The sequence below is a fragment of the Salmo salar genome, chromosome ssa10 (assembly GCF_905237065.1).
Source record: "Salmo salar chromosome ssa10, Ssal_v3.1, whole genome shotgun sequence".
Classification (NCBI taxonomy): Eukaryota; Metazoa; Chordata; class Actinopteri; order Salmoniformes; family Salmonidae; genus Salmo; species Salmo salar.
In genome coordinates this window covers 48,152,920-48,173,627 of record NC_059451.1, presented here as the reverse complement: position 1 = coordinate 48,173,627, position 20,708 = coordinate 48,152,920, and the positions used below count along the sequence as shown (strand labels likewise).

General features: G+C 43.2%; 1 protein-coding gene across 2 annotated transcripts in view; it reads right to left on the bottom strand.

Moving 5' to 3' along the window:
* Positions 1–1,226: 1,226 nt before the first annotated feature.
* swt1 (SWT1 RNA endoribonuclease homolog) overlaps positions 1,227–20,708 on the bottom strand; it is a 36,298-nt gene continuing 16,816 nt past the window's right edge. Inside the window, exon 15 of one of the 2 annotated variants that reach the window (XM_014123528.2) lies at positions 1,227–3,014. In XM_014123528.2, coding sequence (XP_013979003.2) covers positions 2,909–3,014 — 106 coding nt within the window. In that variant the 3' untranslated portion in view covers positions 1,227–2,908. The remainder of the gene's footprint in view (positions 3,015–20,708) is intronic. The other variant, XM_014123527.2, reaches the window with a different exon arrangement.

Here is a 20,708-nt window from a genome sequence, read left to right as displayed (position 1 = left end):
CTTTTCTCCTCGAAGAAAAACAACAACTGATTGAAAAGGGGGTGTGGCGAATTTTAAAAACACTTCCTGTGCTAGCCGCCGAGGGGAGCTTACTCCGTTTTCCGACTAACAAATTGACACGCACTTCGACCACTTATCGGTTGAGAATCTCCCAAGAAGTTCAGTGCAGTTTCACACCCAACTGTATGACATGTAAGCGCTCTGCTTCACACTGCAGACTAATCTCAGCCATCTCAACTGATGTCATGGCCATTAGACTCATACACTAATCCCCTTACCTCAGCTGGGACTGCAGCACACTGTTCCACACTGTGCTTTATAGTTGTGTGTAATGTGACAATAACGCAACTCAAATCAGATTCAATTCAAAAACTTTAATGCATCGTATAACAAGAGTTATAAGAAATTGTACATTATGTTGTTCAAACAAAAATATGTGTTATAATTTAACTATTTACATCTTTACAAATGAACACATCCAAGATAAATATCAACAGGCCTGAGACGGTCATATCATAAACCTACAGCAGAGCCATGATGCCATAACAGACAGCATAGTTTATGTCACGTTGAACTGTCTGACTCCCAGTGTAAGTCACAGCCTGGGAGAGCATTGACAACCAATCACCATTCATTAAATCACTTATGGTGCAAAAGGAATAATAAGATGATGTCATGGTCTATTTCCTGAAGGCTGAGGAATATGGAGATGATGTTGGGTAGTCATGGAGATGTCAGGGTCTATTTCCTGGTCTATATAGGGGCTCCCAAGTGACGCAGCGGTCTAAGGCACTGCATCTCAGTGCTAGAGGCGTCAATACAGGCCCTGGTTCGATTCCAGGCTGTATCACAACCAGCTGTGATTGGGAGTCCCATAGGGCTGCGCACAATTGGCCCAGTGTCATCCGGGTTAGGGTTGCCCGTCATTGTAAATAATATTTTTTTTAATCCCTTTTTCTCCCCAATTTCGTGGTATCCAATTGGTAGTTACAGTGTTGTCTCATCGCTGCAACACCCGTACGGACTCGGGAGAGGCGAAGGTCGAGAGCCATACGTCCTCTAAAACACGACCCTGCCAAGCCGCACTGCTTCTTGACACACTGCTCTCTTAACCCGAAAGCCAGCCACACCAATGTGTCGGAGGAAACACCGTACACCTGGCGACCGTGTCAGTGTGCAGGCGCCCAGCCCGCCACAGGAGTCGCTAGAGTGCGACGGAGCAAGGACATCCCGGCTGGCCAAACCCTCCCCTAACCCAGACGACTCTGGGCTAATTTTTTGCCGCCCCATGGGTCTCCTGGTTGCGGCCGGCTGCGACAGAGCCTGGACTCGAACCCAGAATCTCAGTGCCTTAGACCACTGCGCCACTCGGGGGGCCCAAGAATTTGATCTTAACTGACTTGCCTAGTTAAACAAAGGTAAAAAAAGAATATTAAAAAAATTCTAAATGTTGAGGAATATGGAGATGATGTTGGGCAGTCATGTCTTTTTGTATAGAATGTGGGTTTATCGTGTAGGTTCTCGTTAAAACAGCACGGCAAGCTGAAAGTGAAAACCCACACTACAATCTAAGGTCATAGGTCATAGTAACAGAGAGAGTAGCATGATGGCTGAGGGTTTAAATATGTCAGAAAAAACTGCCATTCTGTATGTGTAAACATTCCAATCCAGTAGCTAGGTTTCCATCCAATTTGCGACAGATTTTCATGTGAATATTCATCAATCTGCATAAAATAATATATGCATTTTCCCAGCAGAGACGTTTCCATCAGTCTGTGCGTGATGACGTAGTGCACATAAAAATAAGGTTTGTGGTTAAATTCCCACGTACTGAATGAAAAATACAAGTTCAATGGGTTTCAATCGCATTTTCAACTCTACTGATGGTTTTGTCACAAAAACTGTTGCATTCTATAGCAAATGTCCCCACTCTGGTCTTGGCACATGCACTCTAGCCAACTGCTCTAACACACAGTGCTGGAAGGCTACGTACATTATGAGATTATTATGGAGCCACATCGATCATCATATCACCAGAGTATTGGAAAGGAGCATCAAGCTCATCACTGTACACCTTCACCACCCTGTTAACTTCATCATAACTTATTTCATCCGTAGACTAATAAACTGCATGGTTTCCTGAGTCCTAGTGGGAGGATCACATATCATATCATCGCGTGACTCCAAGCTTACTTCCATATGATAGTTTTTATATCAATATTTGCGCATAAAGGCATTTCCACCATAATTTCTCTTATAATTAATTTTACAGACACAAAAACATCCCACCATGTCGAACGAACAAATTCTCTGTCGGCATCTATAACATTTTACTGGCATATCCTGTTTCCATCAGACCGGTAGTTACTTTTTTCATGCATCAGGTCATTCATCCGCATGAAATGGTTGGATGGAAACCTGGTCTGTGTGAGGATAACAAAACATTTGGAAGATCCATATCCCTACTAACACACTGTTGTGTAGAGATGGTGAAGAGATGGAGGCCCAAAATGGCTACTATAAGAAGCACCAGAAACAGCATGTCTGTGTCCCAAATAGCATGTCTGTGTCCCAAATAGTACACTACTTTAGACCAGAGCCCTATGGGGCATTTGGGAAGCAGCCCATGAATAAAGAAAATAGGAACACAAGGCTTTATCATTGGGTTTTTTACAGAAATGTTTGGTGATCGACTAGAAATGCCTTGATTGACCGGTTGGTTGGTGACCACTGCTCTACACCAACATCCACACACAAGAAACTAAATTAAGTCAGAAAAGGTGCTGAATGAAATAGGTCAGCTCCATATGAAAACAGTGGCTTCAAGTAAAGTTGTTGAGTTGTGATATGATGCAATTTGAGGCCTCTGGTAGGATGTTTTAGTCCAAACTTCCTGGTTGTGGTCCAATCAGGGCCAGGTGCTTGGTGTGACCTGCCGGGACGTGACCTCAGCGCAGCGCTCTAGACTGACGTTCAGCTCTGCCAACTGGGTCCCCCCCACACACAGCTTCTCCCTGTGAAAACACACACAGGTCAGAACTAGAACACACAAACACAGGCCTGATCCAAAACACACACAGGTCAGAACTAGAACACACAAACACAGGCCTGATCCAAAACACACACAGGTCAGAACTAGAACACACAAACACAGGCCTGATCCAAAACACACACAGGTCAGAACTAGAACACACAAACACAGGCCTGATCCAAAACACACACAGGTCAGAACTAGAACACACAAACACAGGCCTGATCCAAAACACACACAGGTCAGAACTAGAACACACAAACACAGGCCTGATCCAAAACACACACAGGTCAGAACTAGAACACACAAACACAGGCCTGATCCAAAACACACACAGGTCAGAACTAGAACACACAAACACAGGCCTGATCCAAAACACACACACAAACACACAAACACACACACACACACACACACACACACACACGTCAGACAAAGAAAGAGAAAAAGAAAGAAAGGGGACAAGGGGAAAGAAAGAGAGAAGAGAGAGAATAGAAAAGAGAGAGAGAGAGGGAATAGAATAGAAGAGCGAGAGAGAGAGGGAATAGAAGAGAGAGAGGGAATAAGAAAGAGAGTGAGAGGGAATAGAAGAGACAGAGTGAATAGAAGAGAGAGAGTGAATAGAAGAGAGAGAGTGAATAGAAGAGAGAGAGAGGGAATAGGAGAGAGAGAGAGAGAGAGAGAGAGAGAGAGAGAGAGAGAGAGAGAGAGAGAGAGAGAGAGAGAGAGAGAGAGAGGGGGAATCGAAGAGAGAGAGATGAAATAGAAGAGAGATGGTGAATAGAAGAGAGAGGGAATAGAAGAGAGAGAGGGGAGAGAGGGAATAGAAGAGAGAGAATATAAGATAGAGGGAATAGAAGAGAATAGAGGAGAGAGAATAGAGGAGAGAAAGAGGGGGAGAGAGGGAATAGAAGAGAGAATATAAGAGAATAGAGGAGAGAGAATATAGGAGAGAGAGAATAGAAGAGAGAGAAAGGGAATAGAAGAGAGAGAGAGGGAATAGAAGAGAGAGAGAGGGAATAGAAGAGAGAGAATAGAAGAGAGAGAGAGGGAATAGAAGAGAGAGAGAATATAAGAGAGAGGGAATAGAAGAGAATAGAGGAGAGAGAGCAAATAGAGGAGAGAGAGCGCGACTAGAAAACAAAGCCAAATGTCTTCTCATGCTTTATAGATTTTTTTGGGGACTAAATTTAGCATGAGGGTCTGCTATACAAATAGATTGAAAGTGGTTTTGGAGGAAAAACATTCAACATTATAAAATTCATGTACATAAACAACAAATGTGCGGTTAAAATTGGCAAAAAAACACAATTTTCTTTCCACAGGGCTATGGGGTGAGACAAAGATGCAGCTTGAGCTCCACCCTCTTCAATATACATATCAACTCATTGGTGAGGGCACTAGAACAGTCTGCAACACCCGGCCTCACCCTACTAGAATCTGAAGTTAAATGTCTACTGTTTGCTGATGATCTGGTGCTTCTGTCCCCAACCAAGGAGGGCCTACAGCAGCACATAGATCTTCTGCACAGATTCTGTCAGACCTGGGCCCCTTAAGTGAATCTCAGTAAGACAAAAATAATGGTGTTCCAAAAAAGGTCCAGTTGCCAGGACCACAAATACAAATTCCATCTAGACACCGTCGCCCTAGAGCACACAAAAAAATATACATACCTCGGCTGAGAATGATCTGACAGACAAGGCAAGAAGGGCCTTCTACGCCATCAAAGGAAACAAAATTCGACATACCACTTAGGATCTGGCTAAAAATACTTGAATCAGTTATAGAACCCATTGCCCTTTATGGCTTTGAGGTCTGGGGTCTGCTCACCAACCAAGAATTCACAAAATGGGACAAACACCAAATTGAGAGACTGCATGCAGAATTCCGCAAAAATATCCTCAGTGTACAACGTAAAACACCAAATAATGCACGCAGAGCAGAATTAGGCCGATACCCGCTAATTAACAAAATCCAGAAAAGAGCCGTTAAATTCTACAACCATCTAAAAGGAAGCGATTCCCAAACCTTCCATAAAGCCATCACCTACAGAGAGATGAACCTGGAGAAGAGTCCCCTAAGCAAGCTGGTCCTGGGGCTCTGTTCACAAACACAAACAGACCCCACAGAGCCCAAGGACAGCAACACAATTACACCCAACCAAATCATGAGAAAACAAAAAGATAATTACTTGACACATTGGAAAGAATGAACTAAAAAACTGAGCAAACTAGAATGCTATTTGGCCCTAAACAGAGAGTACACAGTGGCAGAATACCTGACCACTGTGACTGACCCAAACTTAAGGAAAGCTTTGACTATGTACAGATTCAGTGAGCATAGCCTTGCTATCGAGAGGCCACCGTAGGCAGACCTGGCTATCAAGAGAAGACAGGCTATGTGCACACTGCCCACAAAATGAGGTGGAAACTGAGCTGCACTTCTTAACCTCCTGCCCAATGTATGACCATATTAGAGACACATATTTCCCTCAGATTACACAGATCCACAAAGAATTCGAAAACAAATCAATTTTTGATAAACTCCCTTATCTATTGGGTGAAATACCACAATGTGCCATCACAGCAGCAAAATGTGTGACCTGTTGCCACAAGTAAAGGGAAACGAGTGAAGAACAAACACCATTGTAAATACAACCCATATTTATGTTTATTTAATTTCCCTTTTGTACTTTAACTATTTGCACATCGTTACAACACTGTGTATAGCCAAATCACATTTGAAATGTCTTTATTCCTTTGGAACTTTTGTGAGTGTAATGTTTACTGTTCATTTTGTTTATTTCACTTTTGTATCTACTTCACTTGCTTTGGCAATGTTAACATATGTTTCCCATGCCAATAAAGCCCTTTGAATTCAATAGAAGGACACAGAGGGAATAGAGTAGCCAGAGAGAGAATGGAGGAGATAGAGAGGAAAGAGAGAGTGAGAGAGAGAATAGGAGAGAGAGAACAGAGAGAGAGAGAGAGAGAGAGAGAGACAGAGTGAGAAAGAGAGCAATGCCACTATCCAGAATGTGTGCCTTCCTGTGAAATGAATGGAGTAGTCCAGTGACTCCTGCCCCAAGGCACAGTAGAACAATGGAGTAGTCCAGTGACTCCTGCCCCAAGGCACAGTAGAACAATGGAGTAGTCCAGTGACTCCTGCCCCAAGGCACTGTAGAACAATGGAGTAGTCCAGTGACTCCTGCCCCAAGGCACAGTAGAACAATGGAGTAGTCCAGTGACTCCTGCCCCAAGGCACAGTAGAACAGTGGAGTAGTCCAGTGACTCCTGCCCCAAGGCACAGTAGAACACAATGGAGTAATCCAGTGACTCCAGCCCCAAGGCACGGTAGAACAGTGGAGTAGTCCAGTGACTCCAGCCCCAAGGCACGGTAGAACAGTGGAGTAGTCCACTGACTCCAGCCCCAAGGCACGGTAGAACAATGGAGTAGTCCAGTGACTCCTGCCCCAAGGCACGGTAGAACAGTGGAGTAGTCCAGTGACTCCTGCCCCAAGGCACGGTAGAACAATGGAGTAGTCCAGTGACTCCTGCCCCAAGGCACAGTAGAACAATGGAGTAGTCCAGTGACTCCTGCCCCAAGGCACAGTAGAACACAATGGAGTAGTCCAGTGACTCCTGCCCCAAGGCACAGTAGAACACAATGGAGTAGTCCAGTGACTCCTGCCCCAAGGCACAGTAGAACACAATGGAGTAGTCCAGTGACTCCTGCCCCAAGGCACAGTAGAACACAATGGAGTAGTCCAGTGACTCCTGCCCCAAGGCGCAGTAGAACACAATGGAGTAGTCCAGTGACTCCTGCCCCAAGGCGCAGTAGAACACAATGGAGTAGTCCAGTGACTCCTGCCCCAAGGCGCAGTAGAACACAATGGAGTAGTCCAGTGACTCCTGCCCCAAGGCGCAGTAGAACACAATGGAGTAGTCCAGTGACTCCTGCCCCAAGGCGCAGTAGAACACAATGGAGTAGTCCAGTGACTCCTGCCCCAAGGCGCAGTAGAACACAATGGAGTAGTCCAGTGACTCCTGCCCCAAGGCGCAGTAGAACACAATGGAGTAGTCCAGTGACTCCTGCCCCAAGGCGCAGTAGAACACAATGGAGTAGTCCAGTGACTCCTGCCCCAAGGCGCAGTAGAACACAATGGAGTAGTCCAGTGACTCCTGCCCCAAGGCACGGTAGAACAGTGGAGTAGTCCAGTGACTCCTGCCCCAAGGCACGGTAGAACAGTGGAGTAGTCCAGTGACTCCTGCCCCAAGGCACGGTAGAACAGTGGAGTAGTCCAGTGACTCCTGCCCCAAGGCACGGTAGAACAGTAAAGTAGTCCAGTGACTCCTGCCCCAAGGCACGGTAGAACAGTGGAGTAGTCCAGTGACTCCTGCCCCAAGGCACGGTAGAACAGTGGAGTAGTCCAGTGACTCCTGCCCCAAGGCACGGTAGAACAATGGAGTAGTCCAGTGACTCCTGCCCCAAGGCACAGTAGAACACAATGGAGTAGTCCAGTGACTCCTGCCCCAAGGCGCAGTAGAACACAATGGAGTAGTCCAGTGACTCCTGCCCCAAGGCACAGTAGAACACAATGGGAGACTGTGCCCTCTTCAGATGGCTGAGCGAGCGAGCGGGCACGCACACCGAGAACATTTAGAACACCACAATGTGAACCAAAAACACATGACTGTTCTCCATAGGGTTACGTCATTTCACACTTGTGGTTTTGTCAGTATTTGACCAGCTCAGTGTCTTTACTGTGATGTTGTTCTTTTCAGATGAGAGTATTGGTCTGACGTGTACACAGCACGTCTCTAACTGCAGGACCAATGGAATCCATGTGCACATGCACACAAAGTGGCCCTCTATATCGTCTCCCATTAGAGACACTGAGGACGCTTGTTGCTCGTTTGTTTCCCCCCCTCTCTTTGTTCCCATCAGGACTTTACATAACAGGGAAAGAAAGAGAGGAATCTGCTGAATGCCCCCCTCCCTCCCTCATCTGTGCTGTGGTGTTTATGTAACCATAGAGAGATGGCAGGTTTCAGTACGGACCGATGACTCTGCCCTCCTTTCTAAGCTACTCCCACGTGGCACTGAGCTGCCTGTCACATCAGATGTGGATTCACGCTTAAGTTAGTGTGAAACACCTCTCCATCTCTGTGTCTCTCAGGGATGTATGGAGAGGAGATGTTTGAAGCGAACACAGTAAAAAGTGTTAAACGTCTATTTTTATCGTGAGAAAGACCACAGCTGGATTTTTAGGCATGAAAGGCATGTAACAATTGACACATTTTTCTAATATTTTTCATAAACATATTTGATCATTATCTGTGCTCCTCTCATTTTAATTCCAGTACTTGAAATTCAGTACTTTAAGCACCTCAAGAACCTTGTGTGATCCCTGTAATGTTTCAGAGGTATTTGTAAGTCTTCTGTGGAAATGAATCAGCCAAGTCCCCATGTTTTAGTTTTAATCAAACAAATGGTCTGACTCCAACTGTAATCATCAGCAGAACAGGAACACAGTAGAAATCTATTCATAATAATAGCATCATTTGTGTCAATGTTATGAGGCAGTATAATAATGATTTAGTGGTAGTTCAGTAATGATTTCCTCTTCTTTGAGTGCTCTGTTCACAACCCCCACTGGTTATTATGGAAACAGTGTCATAACCTTGAAAATACAGGAGAAGGAGTTCAGAAAGGAGTTATTTTTCCATTCAGCAGGTGGGAAAATGACCTTTGCTTTGGAATTGAGGACAAGTACTACTGGTTCATATGTTAATAAGAAACTGCACCATACTTATTTACAATGTACACAAATGCCCTCTAAAAAGGTCACTTATCAACCAAACTGAATGGAACTGAATTACATCACAAAGGATGGTAGAACTCTTGACTCGGAAGTGCAGTTATTTTCCCCTCTGAAATCTGACAGCTCACCCTCAGCTGGAGGCTGTCTGGCTAGGCAACACACCTCACCACACCCTCCGGTGTTTCTGTCTGTGTGACTGACTGAGCTGTTGATCTCTAACGTGTGTGTTGATGACACAACCTCCGTGTAGCCAGAGGTGGCTGGTGACTGACTGTGATAAGGCGGCAGTGTTTAAGGTTGTGTCTGAGGGAATTAATTATGTAAGAGAACAGAGAGACAGGTTAAACACTATGCCGGAAAACACACAGAGGCACACACACACACACGATAAATGCTAACTGTGTGTGGACAGTGAACAAGGTGAGATGAAGGGTAGTGGTGGCAGGTCTAGTCAGGAGTGTGACGTCACCTAATCCCCTGCCAGACGGCACTCCCCTCTGTGTTAGTAAAGCCACTGACCCTACAGCACGACGACAGCCCTACTGGGCCATGACAACCCCCCCCCCACACACACACACACCTTTCCCCATGACTGACTGGTGTGTAGACAAGGCTCTGAAGACCGAATGAATGCGTGTGGAAGTGGACATGGGAGTGTGTGTGTGTGTGTGTAACATATGTATAACAAGATAGACAGTGTGTATGGAAAGGTGACCGACAGGCTGATATGTCAGGGAGGTTGATGACTGACTTCCCGGAGAGCTGTTTTTACATACACACAGCGCCTTCAGAAAGTAGTCACACCCTTGACTTTTTCCACATTAGGTTGTTACAGACTGATTTTAAAATGGAATGACATTTCTTTGTCACTGGCCTCCACACAATAATAACCCCATAATGTCAAAGTGGATTTTTTTTATTTTTGGTAATTATTTTTTACAAAAGGTTTCCAAATGAATTAAAAATTAGTCAATAAGTATTCAACCCCTTTGTTATGGCAAGCCTAAATAAGTTCAGGAGTACACATTTGCTTAACAAGTGACATAATAAGTTGCATGGACTGTTTGCAATAATAGTGTTTAACATGATTTTTTAAATGACTACCTCACCTCTGTACCCCACACATACAGTTGAAGTCGGAAGTTTACATACACCTTAGCCAAATACATTTAAACTCAGTTTTTCACAATTCCTGACATTTAATCCTAGTAAACATTCTCTGTCTTAGGTCATTCAGGATCACCACTTTATTTTAAGAATGTGAAATGTCAGAATAATATTAGAGACAATGATTTATTTCAGCTTTTATTTTCTTTCATCACATTCCCAGTGGGTCAGAAGTTTACATACACTCAATTAGTATTTGGTAGCATTGCCTTTACATTGTTGAACTTGGGTCAACTGTTTCGGGTAGCCTTCCACAAGCTCTCACAATAAGTTGGGTGAATTTTGGCCCATTCCTCCTGACAGACCTGGTGTAACTGAGTCAGGTTTGTAGGCCTCCTTGCTCGCACACGCTTTTTCAGTTCTGCCCACACATTTTCTATAGGATTGAGGTCAGGGCTTTGTGATGGCCACTCCAATACCTTGACTTTGTTGTCCTTAAGCCATTTTGCCACAAATTTGGAAGATGCTTGGGGTCATTGTCCATTTGGAAGACCCATTTGCGACCAAGCTTTAACTTCCTGACTGATGTCTTGAGATGTTGCTTCAATATATCCACATAATTTTCCGCCCTCATGATGCCATCTATTTTGTGAAGTGTACCAGTCCCTCCTGCAGCAAAGCACCCCCACAACATGATGCTGCCACCCCTGTGCTTACACGGTTGGGATGGTGTTCTTCGGCTTGCAAGCCTCCCCCTTTTTCCTCCCAACATAACGATGGTCATTATGGCCAAATAGTTAAATTTTTGTTTCATCAGACCAGAGGACATTTCTCCAAAAAGTACGACCTTTGTCCCAATGTGCAGTTGCAAACCGTAGTCTGGCTTTTTATGGCGGTTTTGGAGCAGTGGCTTCTTCCTTGCTGAGCGGCCTTTCAGGTTATGTCGATACAGGACTCATTTTACTGTGGATATAGATACTTTTGCACCGGTTTCCTCCAGCATCTTCACAAGATCCTTTGCTGTTGTTCTGGGATTGATTTGCACTTTTCGCACCAAAGTACTTTCATCTCTAGGAGACAGAACGCGTCTCCTTCCTGAGCGGTATGACAGCTGCGTGGTCCCATGGTGTTTATACTTGCGTACTATTGTTTGTACAGATGAACGTGGTACCTTCAGGCACTTGGAAATTGTTCCCAAGGATGAACCAGACTTGTGGCGGTCTACAATAATTTTTCTGAGATCTTGGCTGATTTCTTTTGATTTTCCCATGATGTCAAGCAAAGAGGCACTGAGTTTGAAGGTAGGCCTTGAAATACATCCACAGGTACACCTCCAATTGACTCAAATGATATCAATTAGCCTATCAGAAGCTTCTAAAGCCATGACATAATTTTCTGGAATTTCCCAAGCTGTTTAAAAGCACAGTCAACTTAGTGTATGTAAACTTCTGACCCACTGGACTTGTGAAACAGTGAATTATAAGTGAAATAATCTGTCTGTAAACAATTGTTGGAAAAATGACTTGTGTCATGCACAAAGTAGATGTCCTAACCGACTTGCCAAAACTATAGTTTGTTAACAAGAAATTTGTGGAGTGGTTGAAAAATGAGTTTTAATGACTCCAACCTAAGTGTATGTAAACTTTCGACTTAAACTTAAATTGTAAGGTCCCGTAGTCGAGCAGTGAATTTCAAACCAAGATTCAACCAAACAGACCAGGGAGGTTTTTCAATCCCTTGCAAATAAGGGCAACTATTGGTAGATGGGTAAAAGTAAAAATAAAGCAGACATTGAATATCCCTTTGAATATGGTTAAATTATTAACTACACTTTGGATGGTGTATCAGTACACCCAGTCACTACAAAGATACAGGCGTCCTTCCTAACTCAGTTGCCGAAGAGGAAGGAAACCGTTCAGGGATTTCATGATGAGGCCAATGGTGACTTTAAAACAGTTAGAGTTGAATGGCTGTGATAAGAGAAAACTGAGGATGGATCAACAACATTGTAGTTACTCCACAATACTAACCTAATTGACAGAGTGAAAAGATGACTATACAGAAGAAAAAAATGCATCCAGGCACTAAAGTAATACTGCAAAAAATGTGGCAAAGCAATTCACTTTTTGTCCTGAATACAAAGTGTTGTATTTGACTTGCCCCAAACATATTACTGAGTACCACTCTCCATATTTTCAAGCATAGTGGTGGCTGCATCATGTTATGGGTATGCTTGTAATCGTTAAGGACTCGGGAGTTTCTCAGGATAAAAACGGAACGGAGCTAAGCACAGGCAAAATCCTAGAAGAAAACTTGGTTCAGTCTGCTTTCGACAAGACACTGGGAGATTAATTCACTTTTGACTTAAATCTATCTGAAGATCTATGACAAGACGTGAACATGGCTGTCTAGCAATGATCAACAACTAATTTGACAGAGCTTGAAGAATTAAAAAAATAATGGGCAAATTCACAACCCCAGGCGTGGAAAGCTCTTGGAGACCCTGCATTGCATTTTCAATTGATTTGCTAAAATTTCTAAAAACATGTTTTCACTATGTCATTATGGGATATTGTGTGTAGATTTTTTAAATGTATTTAATCCATTTTGAATTCAGGCTGTAACACAACATAATGTGGAATAAGTCAAGGGGTATGAATACTTTCTGAAGGCACCATACGTAATGTGTGCAAACCAAAAAGAAACTTGCTAACACTCACGCTGATCTAAAACAGAAAATACACTACATGACCAAAAGTATGTGGACACGTGCTCGTCAAACCAAAATCATGGGCATTAACATGGAGTTGTTCCCCCCTTTGCTGCTATAATAGCCTCCACTCTTCTGGGAAGACTTTCCACTGATGGAACATTGCTGCGGGGACTTCCATTCAGCCACAAAAACATTAGAGAGTCGGTCACTGATGTTGGGCGATTAGGCCTTGCTTGCAGTCGGCGTTCCAATTCATCCCAAAGGTGTTCGATGGGGTTGAGGTCAGGCCGCTGTGCAGGCCAGTCAAGTTCTTCCACACCGATCTCGACAAAGCATTTCTATATGGACCTTGCTTTGTGCACGGGGGCATTGTCATGCTGAAACAGGAAAGGGCCTTCCCTATACTGTTGCCACAAAGTTGGAAGCACAGAATCATCTAGAATGTCATTGTATGCTGTATCTCTAGGATTTCCCTTCACTGGAACTAAGGGACCTAGCCCGGACCATGAAAAACAGCCCCAGACCACCTCCACCAAACATTACAGTTGGCACTATGCATTGGGGCAGGTATCCACCAAACGCAGATTCGTCCAGGACAACTTCACCGCATCAAAGGGACGATGGACGGGGCCATGTACCGTCAAATCTTGGATGAGAACCTCCTTCCCTCAGCCAGGGTATTGAAAATGGGTCGTGGATGGGTATTCCAGCATGACAATGACCCAAAACACATGGCCAAGGCAACAAAGGAGTGGCTCAAGAAGAAGCACATTAAGGTCCTGGAGTGGCCTAGCCAGTCTCCAGACCTTAATCCCATAGAAAATCTGTAGAGGGAGCTGAAGGTTCAAGTTGCCAAACGTCAGCCTCGAAACCTTAATGACTTGGAGAAGATCTGCAAAGAGGAGTGGGACAAAATCCTACCTGAGATGTGTGCAAACCTGGTGGCCAACTACAAGAAACGTCTGACCTCTGATTGCCAACAAGGGTTTTGCCACCAAGTACTAAGTCATGTTTTGCAGAGGGGTCAAATACTTATTTCCCTCATTAAAATGCAAATCATTTAATAACATTTTTGACATGAGTTTTTCTGGATTTTTTGGTTGTTATTCTGTCTCTCACTGTTCAAATAAACCTACCATTAAAATTATAGACTGATAATTTCTTTGTCAGTGGGCAAACGTACAAAATCAACTTTTTTCCCTCACTGTATGTAAACTTCTGACTTCAACTGTATTAGCTCAATTACCTCGACTAACCGTACCCCTTGTATATAGCCTCGCTTGTTATTTGACTGCTGCTGTTTAATTATCTGTTACTTTTCTTTTCTACTTAAAGCTTTTATTTTGTTTCTTAACTTCTCAAAGCATTGTTGATTAAGAGATTGTAAGTAAGCATTTCACTGTAAGGTCTACACCGGTTGTATTCGGCGCATGTGACAAATACAAATTGATTTGTTTTGAGTTAAACTTCGACAATGTCTTTTTGCCTCCGTGGATTGACGTTAACTTTTTCTGCCAGTTCCCAAAAGCATTATTTGGCAATTGGCTGAGTAGGCTATTTAGTGCCTTACAGGTAAGCCCTAAAGTTTAAGCTTATGCACAAACACCAGATAGCCTAAAATAATTCAAGAAAAACCTTATTGTAGCCGATATAAATTGCACAATAAATATACATTACCAGTCAAAAGCTTTGACACGTACTCATTCAAGGGTTTTTCTTTATTTTTAATATTTTCTACATTGTAGAATAATAGTGAAGACATCAAAACTATGAAATAACATATGGATTCATGTGGTAACCAAACAAGTGTTAACCTGTTTAGGATAGGGGGCAGTATTGACACGGCTGGATAAAAAACATACCCGATTTAATCTGGTTACCACTCCTACCCAGTAACTAGAATATGCATATACTTATTACATATGGATAGAAAACACCCTAAATTTTCTAAAACTGTTTGAATGGTGTCTGTGAGTATAACAGAACTCAAATGGCAGGTCAAAACCTGAGAGATTCCTTTACAGGAAGTGGCCTGTCTGACCATTTCTTGAACTTCTTTTCCATCTCTATCATTTACTAAGGATCTCTGCTCTAACGTGACACTTCCCACGTCATCCATAGGCGCTCAGAGCCCGGGAAAAAACAGAATGTCGTCATTCCAGCCCCAGGCTGAAACACATTATCGCCTTTCTCAAGTGGCCGATCAAGGGACACTGGGCTTAGGCGCGTGACCCGACCGCCCCCGCCTTTGGGATTTTTTCCTCTGTTTGCCGAAAAGGAGATTCCCTGTCGGAATATTATCGCTTTTTCTACAAGAAAAATGTCGTAAAAATTGATTTTAAACAGCGGTTGACATGCTTCGAAGTACGGTAATGGAATATTTAGAATTTTATTGTCACGAATTGCGCCATGCGCGCGACACTTCTTTACTATTTCGGATAGTGTCTTGAACGCACGAACAAAACGCTGCTATTCGGATAAAACGATGGATTATTTTGGACCAAACCAACATTTGTTATTGAAGTAGCAGTCCTGGGTGTGCATTCTGACGAAGACAACAAAAGCTAATGAAACTTTTATAATAGTAAATATGATTATGGTGAGTGCTAAACTTGCCGGGTGTCTAAATAGCGAGCCCGTGATGCCTGGGCTATGTACTTAGAATATTGCAAAATGTGCTTTCACCAAAAAGCTATTTTAAAATCGGACATATCGAGTGCATAGAGGAGGTCTGTATCTATAATTCTTAAAATAATTGTTATGCTTTTTGTGAACGTTTATCGTGAGTAATTTAGTAAAATGTTAGCGAATTCCCCGGAAGTTTGCGGGGGGTATGCTAGTTCTGAACGTCACATGCTAATGTAAAAAGCTGGTTTTTGATATAAATATGAACTTGATTGAACAAAACATGCATGTATTGTATAACATAATGTCCTAGGGTTGTCATCTGATGAAGATCATCAAAGGTGAGTGCTGCATTTAGCTGTCTTCTGGGTTTTGGTGACATTATATGCTGGCTTGAAAAATGGGTGTCTGATTATTTCTGGCTTGGTACTCTGCTGACATAATCTAATGTTTTGCTTTCGTTGTAAAGCCTTTTTGAAATCGGACAGTGTGGTTAGATTAACGAGAGTCTTGTCTTTAAATAGCTGTAAAATAGTCATATGTTTGAGAAATTGAAGTAATAGGATTTTTAAGGTTTTGAAAATCGCGCCACAGGCTGCCAGTGGCTGTTACGTAGGTGGGACGAATTCGTCCCGCCTAGCCCAGAGAGGCTAAACAAATCAAAATGTTTCATATTTTACATTCTTCAAAGTAACCACCCTTTGCCTTGATGACAGCTTTGCACACTCTTGGAATTCTCTCAACCAGCTTCATGAGGTAGTCACCTGGAATGCATTTCAGGGCTCTCCAGAGGGTGGTGCGGTCTGCACAACGCATCACTGGGGGCAAACTACCTGCCCTCCTACAGCACCCAATGTCACAGGAAGGCCAAAAAGATCATCAAGGACAACAACCACCCAAGCCACTGCCTGTCACCCCGCTATCATCCAGAAGGCGAGGTCAGTACAGGTGCGTCAAAGCTGGGACCGAGAGACTGAAAAACAGCTTCTATCTCAAGGCCATCAGGCTGTTAAACAGCCATCACTATCACAGACAGGCTGCTGCCTACAGTACATACAGACTTGAAATCAATGGCCACTTTCATTAAAGGAACACTAGTCACTTTAATAATGTTTACATATCTTGCATTACTCATCTCATATGTATATATACACTGCATTCTATACTATCTACTGTAGCTCAGTCTATGAAACTCTGACATTGCCCGTCCATATATTTATATATTCTTAATTCCAATCCTTTACTTAGTGTGTATTAGGTATTTGTTGTAATATCTAAAAATGTCACTTGTTAGATATTGCTGCACTGTCAGAACTAGAAGCACAAGCATTTTGCTACAACCACAATAACATCTGCTAAACATGTGTGTGTGACAAATAACATTTGATTTGAAGGTGTGCCTTGTTAAAAGTTAATTTGTGGAATGTCTTTCCTTCTTAATGCATTTGAGCCAATCAGTTGGGTTGTGACAAGGTAGGGGTGGTATACAGAAGATAGCCCTATTTGGTAAAATACCAAGTCCATATTATGGCAAAAAGAGCTCAAATAAGCAAAGAGAAACAATAGTCCATCATTACTTTAAGACATGAAGGTCAGTCAATCCGGAAATGTTAAGAACTTTGAACATTTCTTCAAGTGCAGTTGCGAAAACCCTCAAGCGCGTCGATGAAACTGGCTCGCATGAGGACCGCCACAGGAAAGGAAGACCCAGAGTTACCTCTGCTGCAGAGGATAAGCTCTTTAGAGTTACCAGCTTCAGAAATTGCAGACCAAATAAATGCTTCACAGAGCTCAAGTAACTGATACATCTCAACATCAACTGTTCAGAAGAGACTGCGTGACTCAGGCCTTAAGGTCTAATTGCTGCAAAGAAACCATTATTAAAAGGACACCAATAAGAAGAAGAGACTTGCTTGGGCCAAGAACCACAAGCCAAGAAACACAAGCAATGGACATTAGACAAGAGGAAATCTGTCATTTGTTCTGATGAGTCCACTTGTTAGATATTGCGCTTGAAGACATTTTTGGTTCCAAACGCCGTGTCTGTGAACGGATGATCTCCGCATGTGTGGTTCCCAAGGTGAAGCATGGAGGTGGTGTGATGGTGCTTTGCTGGCGACACTATCTGATTTATTTAGAACTCAAGGCACACTTAACCAGCATGGCTACCACAGCATTCTGGTAGCGATACGCCATCCCATCTGGTTTGCGCTTATTTATTTTATTTTACCTTTATTTAACTAGGCAGGTCAGTTGACCCAACACACCTCCAGGCTGTGTAAGGGCTATTTTACCAAGAAGGAGAGTGATGGAGTGCTGCATCAGATGACCTGGCCTCCACAATCACCCGACCTCAACCCAATTGAGATGGTTTGGGATGAGTTGGACCGCAGAGTGAAGGAAAAGCAGTCAACAAGTGCTCAGCATACGTGTGAACTCCTTTAAGACTGTTGGAAAGACAATCCAGGTGAAGCTGGTTGAGAGAATGCCAAGAGTGTGCAAAGCTGTCATCAAGGCAAAGAGTGACTACTTTGAGGAATCTAAAATTTATTTTGATTTAACACTTTTTTGGTTACTACATGATTCCATATGCGTTATATCATAGTTGATGTCTTCACTATTATTCTACAATGTAGAAAATAGTAACTAGTAATACTAACCGACTGGTACTGTACATTTCATATTTGAATCTATTGTTTCTGTTTATTCAACCCGCCCGTAACCCAACCGCCCAACATTTAAAATGACCCCAAAACCGTCCACCCTGCGGATATAACCGTGAGGACTACGGGTTATGAGTCAACCCGTGCATCACTAACAAGTAAATGCCGCTTTGCCATTCTTGGGTAGCGGAATGACTTTGGCTTCCATCCAGGTCTGAGGACAAACACTTTCCTCTAGGCTCAGATTAAAGCAACACCTCCCCCATAAGCATTCCTGTCTCCTTTGTAGATGTTATATCCTTGTATGGCAACTGTTGTATCAAAGGAATTATCTAAACGAGATCAGAAATGGCTAATTTATTAATGTTGTTATCTGATGTTAGCAAGTTATTGATTTCATGAAACTTATTTCGAAGGCTACATATATTAATGTGCTTTTTTTGCCCTTTCCTGGGTAGCTCATCAGAGATAGCCATAATCCCATTTTACAGTCGTGAGAATTCCAGAAAAAGGGTTAGGGGGACGGTTTGGGATGGCTGGCACGACGACTAGAATGGCTGGCATGGCAATCAGGGTTGTGATAGTTCCACTGGGAGGGAGGTGATTGTGATGTCACAATGAGGTGAAACTAGACTCCCAGCCCCATGCATCCGCTACCATCGAAACAAATTATGAATAAAAATGATAACATAATGGGTAGTCTGGCAGCCATTTTGGGTGTACCCATGCCAGGAAGTTAAAGCAGGAAGTGTGCCCTTCAATCTGTGCTGTGATTTGTTGAGTCAACTCAACTGACATTACAAAAGATACATTACATTGCATGAACCACATCAGTTAGCATCATTTGAATGAACATTCTACATTACCATGGCAACCCAGCATCAGTTGATAGAACATTCCAAAATATCATGGAAAGCCATTGGGAGTTCACCGGTCAATTTTCAGGGTTGGAGCTTCCAAGCCCGTTCAATTCATTCTTATTTCTAAATTGCATTCGGAAAGTATTCAGACCCCTTCACACATGTTTTTACGTTACAGCCTTATTCTAAAATTGATTCAATAGTTTTTTTATCCTCATCAATCTACACACAATACCCCATATATGGCAAAGCAAAAACAGGTTTGTAGAACTTTTTTGCCAATTTATAAAAAATAAAATACCTTATTTACATAAGTATTCACACCCTTTGCTATGAGACTCGAAATTGAGCTCAGGTGCATCCTGTTTCCATCGCTCATCCTTGAGATGTTTCTACAACTTGATTGAAGTCCACCTGTGGAAATTTCAATTGATTGGACATGATTTGGAAAGGCACACACCTGTCTATATAAGGTCCCACAGTTGACAGTGTGTCAGAGCAAAAACCAAGTCATGAGGTTGAAGGAATTGTCCGTAGAGCTCCGAGACAGGATAGTGTCGAGGCACAGATCTGGGGAAGGGTACCAAAACATTTCTGCAGCATTGAAGGTCCCAAGAACATCCATCATTCTTAAATCATTCACATCCATCATTCTTAAATGGAAGAAATTTGGAACCACCAAGACTCTTCCTAGGGCTGGCCACTAGGCCAAACTGAGCAATCGGGGGAGAAGGGCCTTGGTCAGGGAGGTGACCAAGAACCCTATGGTCACTCTGACAGAGCTCTGGAGTTCCTCTGTGGAGATGCCAAGCTGATTGGGCTGGAGTTCCTCTGTGGAGATGAGAGAACCTTCCAGAAGGACAACCATCTCTGCAGCACTCCACCAATCAGACCTTTATGGTAGAGTGGCCAGACGGAATCCACTCCTCAGTAAAAGGTACAACAGTTTAAAAAATATATATATTTCACCTTTATTTAACCAGGTAAGCTAGTTGAGAACAAGTTCTCATTTACAACTGCGACCTGACAGTCCGCTTGGAGTTTGCCAAAAGGACCCTAAAAAAGGACTCTCAGACCATGAGCAGCACAATTCTCTTGTCTGATGAAGCCAAGATTGAACTACTTGGCCTGAATGTCAAGCGTCACGTCTAGAGGAATCCTGGCACCATCCCTATGGTGAAGCATCATGGTGGCAGCATCATGCTGTGGGGATGTTTTTCAGCGGCAGGGACTGGGTGACTAGTCAGGATCGAGGGAAAGAGAAACAGAGCAAAGTACAGAGAGATCCTTAATGAAAACCTGAGCCAGAGCGCTCAGGACCTCAGACAGGGGTGAAGGTTCAACTTCCAACAGGACAATGACCCTAAGCACACAGCCAAGACAACGCAGGAGTGGCTTCGGGAGAAGTCTCTGAATGTCCGTGAGTGGCACAGCCAGAACCCGGACTTGAACTCCAACGAACATCTCTGGAGAGACCTGAAAATAGCTGTGCAGCGACACTCCCCATCCAACCTGACAGAGCTTGAGAGGATCTGCAGAGAAGAATGGGACAAACTCCCCAAATACAGGTGTGCCAAGCTTGTAGTCATCCCCAAGAAGACTCTAGGCTGTAATTACTGCCAAAGGTGCTTCAACAAAGTACTGAGTAAAGGGTCTGAATACTTATGTAAATAAGGTATGTTAAATAAGGTATGCTTTGTCATTATGGGTAATTGTGTGTGGATTAATGGGAAAAAACCCAGTGTAATCCATTTTAGAATACGGCTGTAACGTAACAAAATGTGTTAAAAGTCAATGGGTCTGAATACTTTCTGAATGCACTGCATGTCAGAGACCTGCCTAGGCATGCTATCATCAAAGACACTTTACTACACATGAGTGGGCT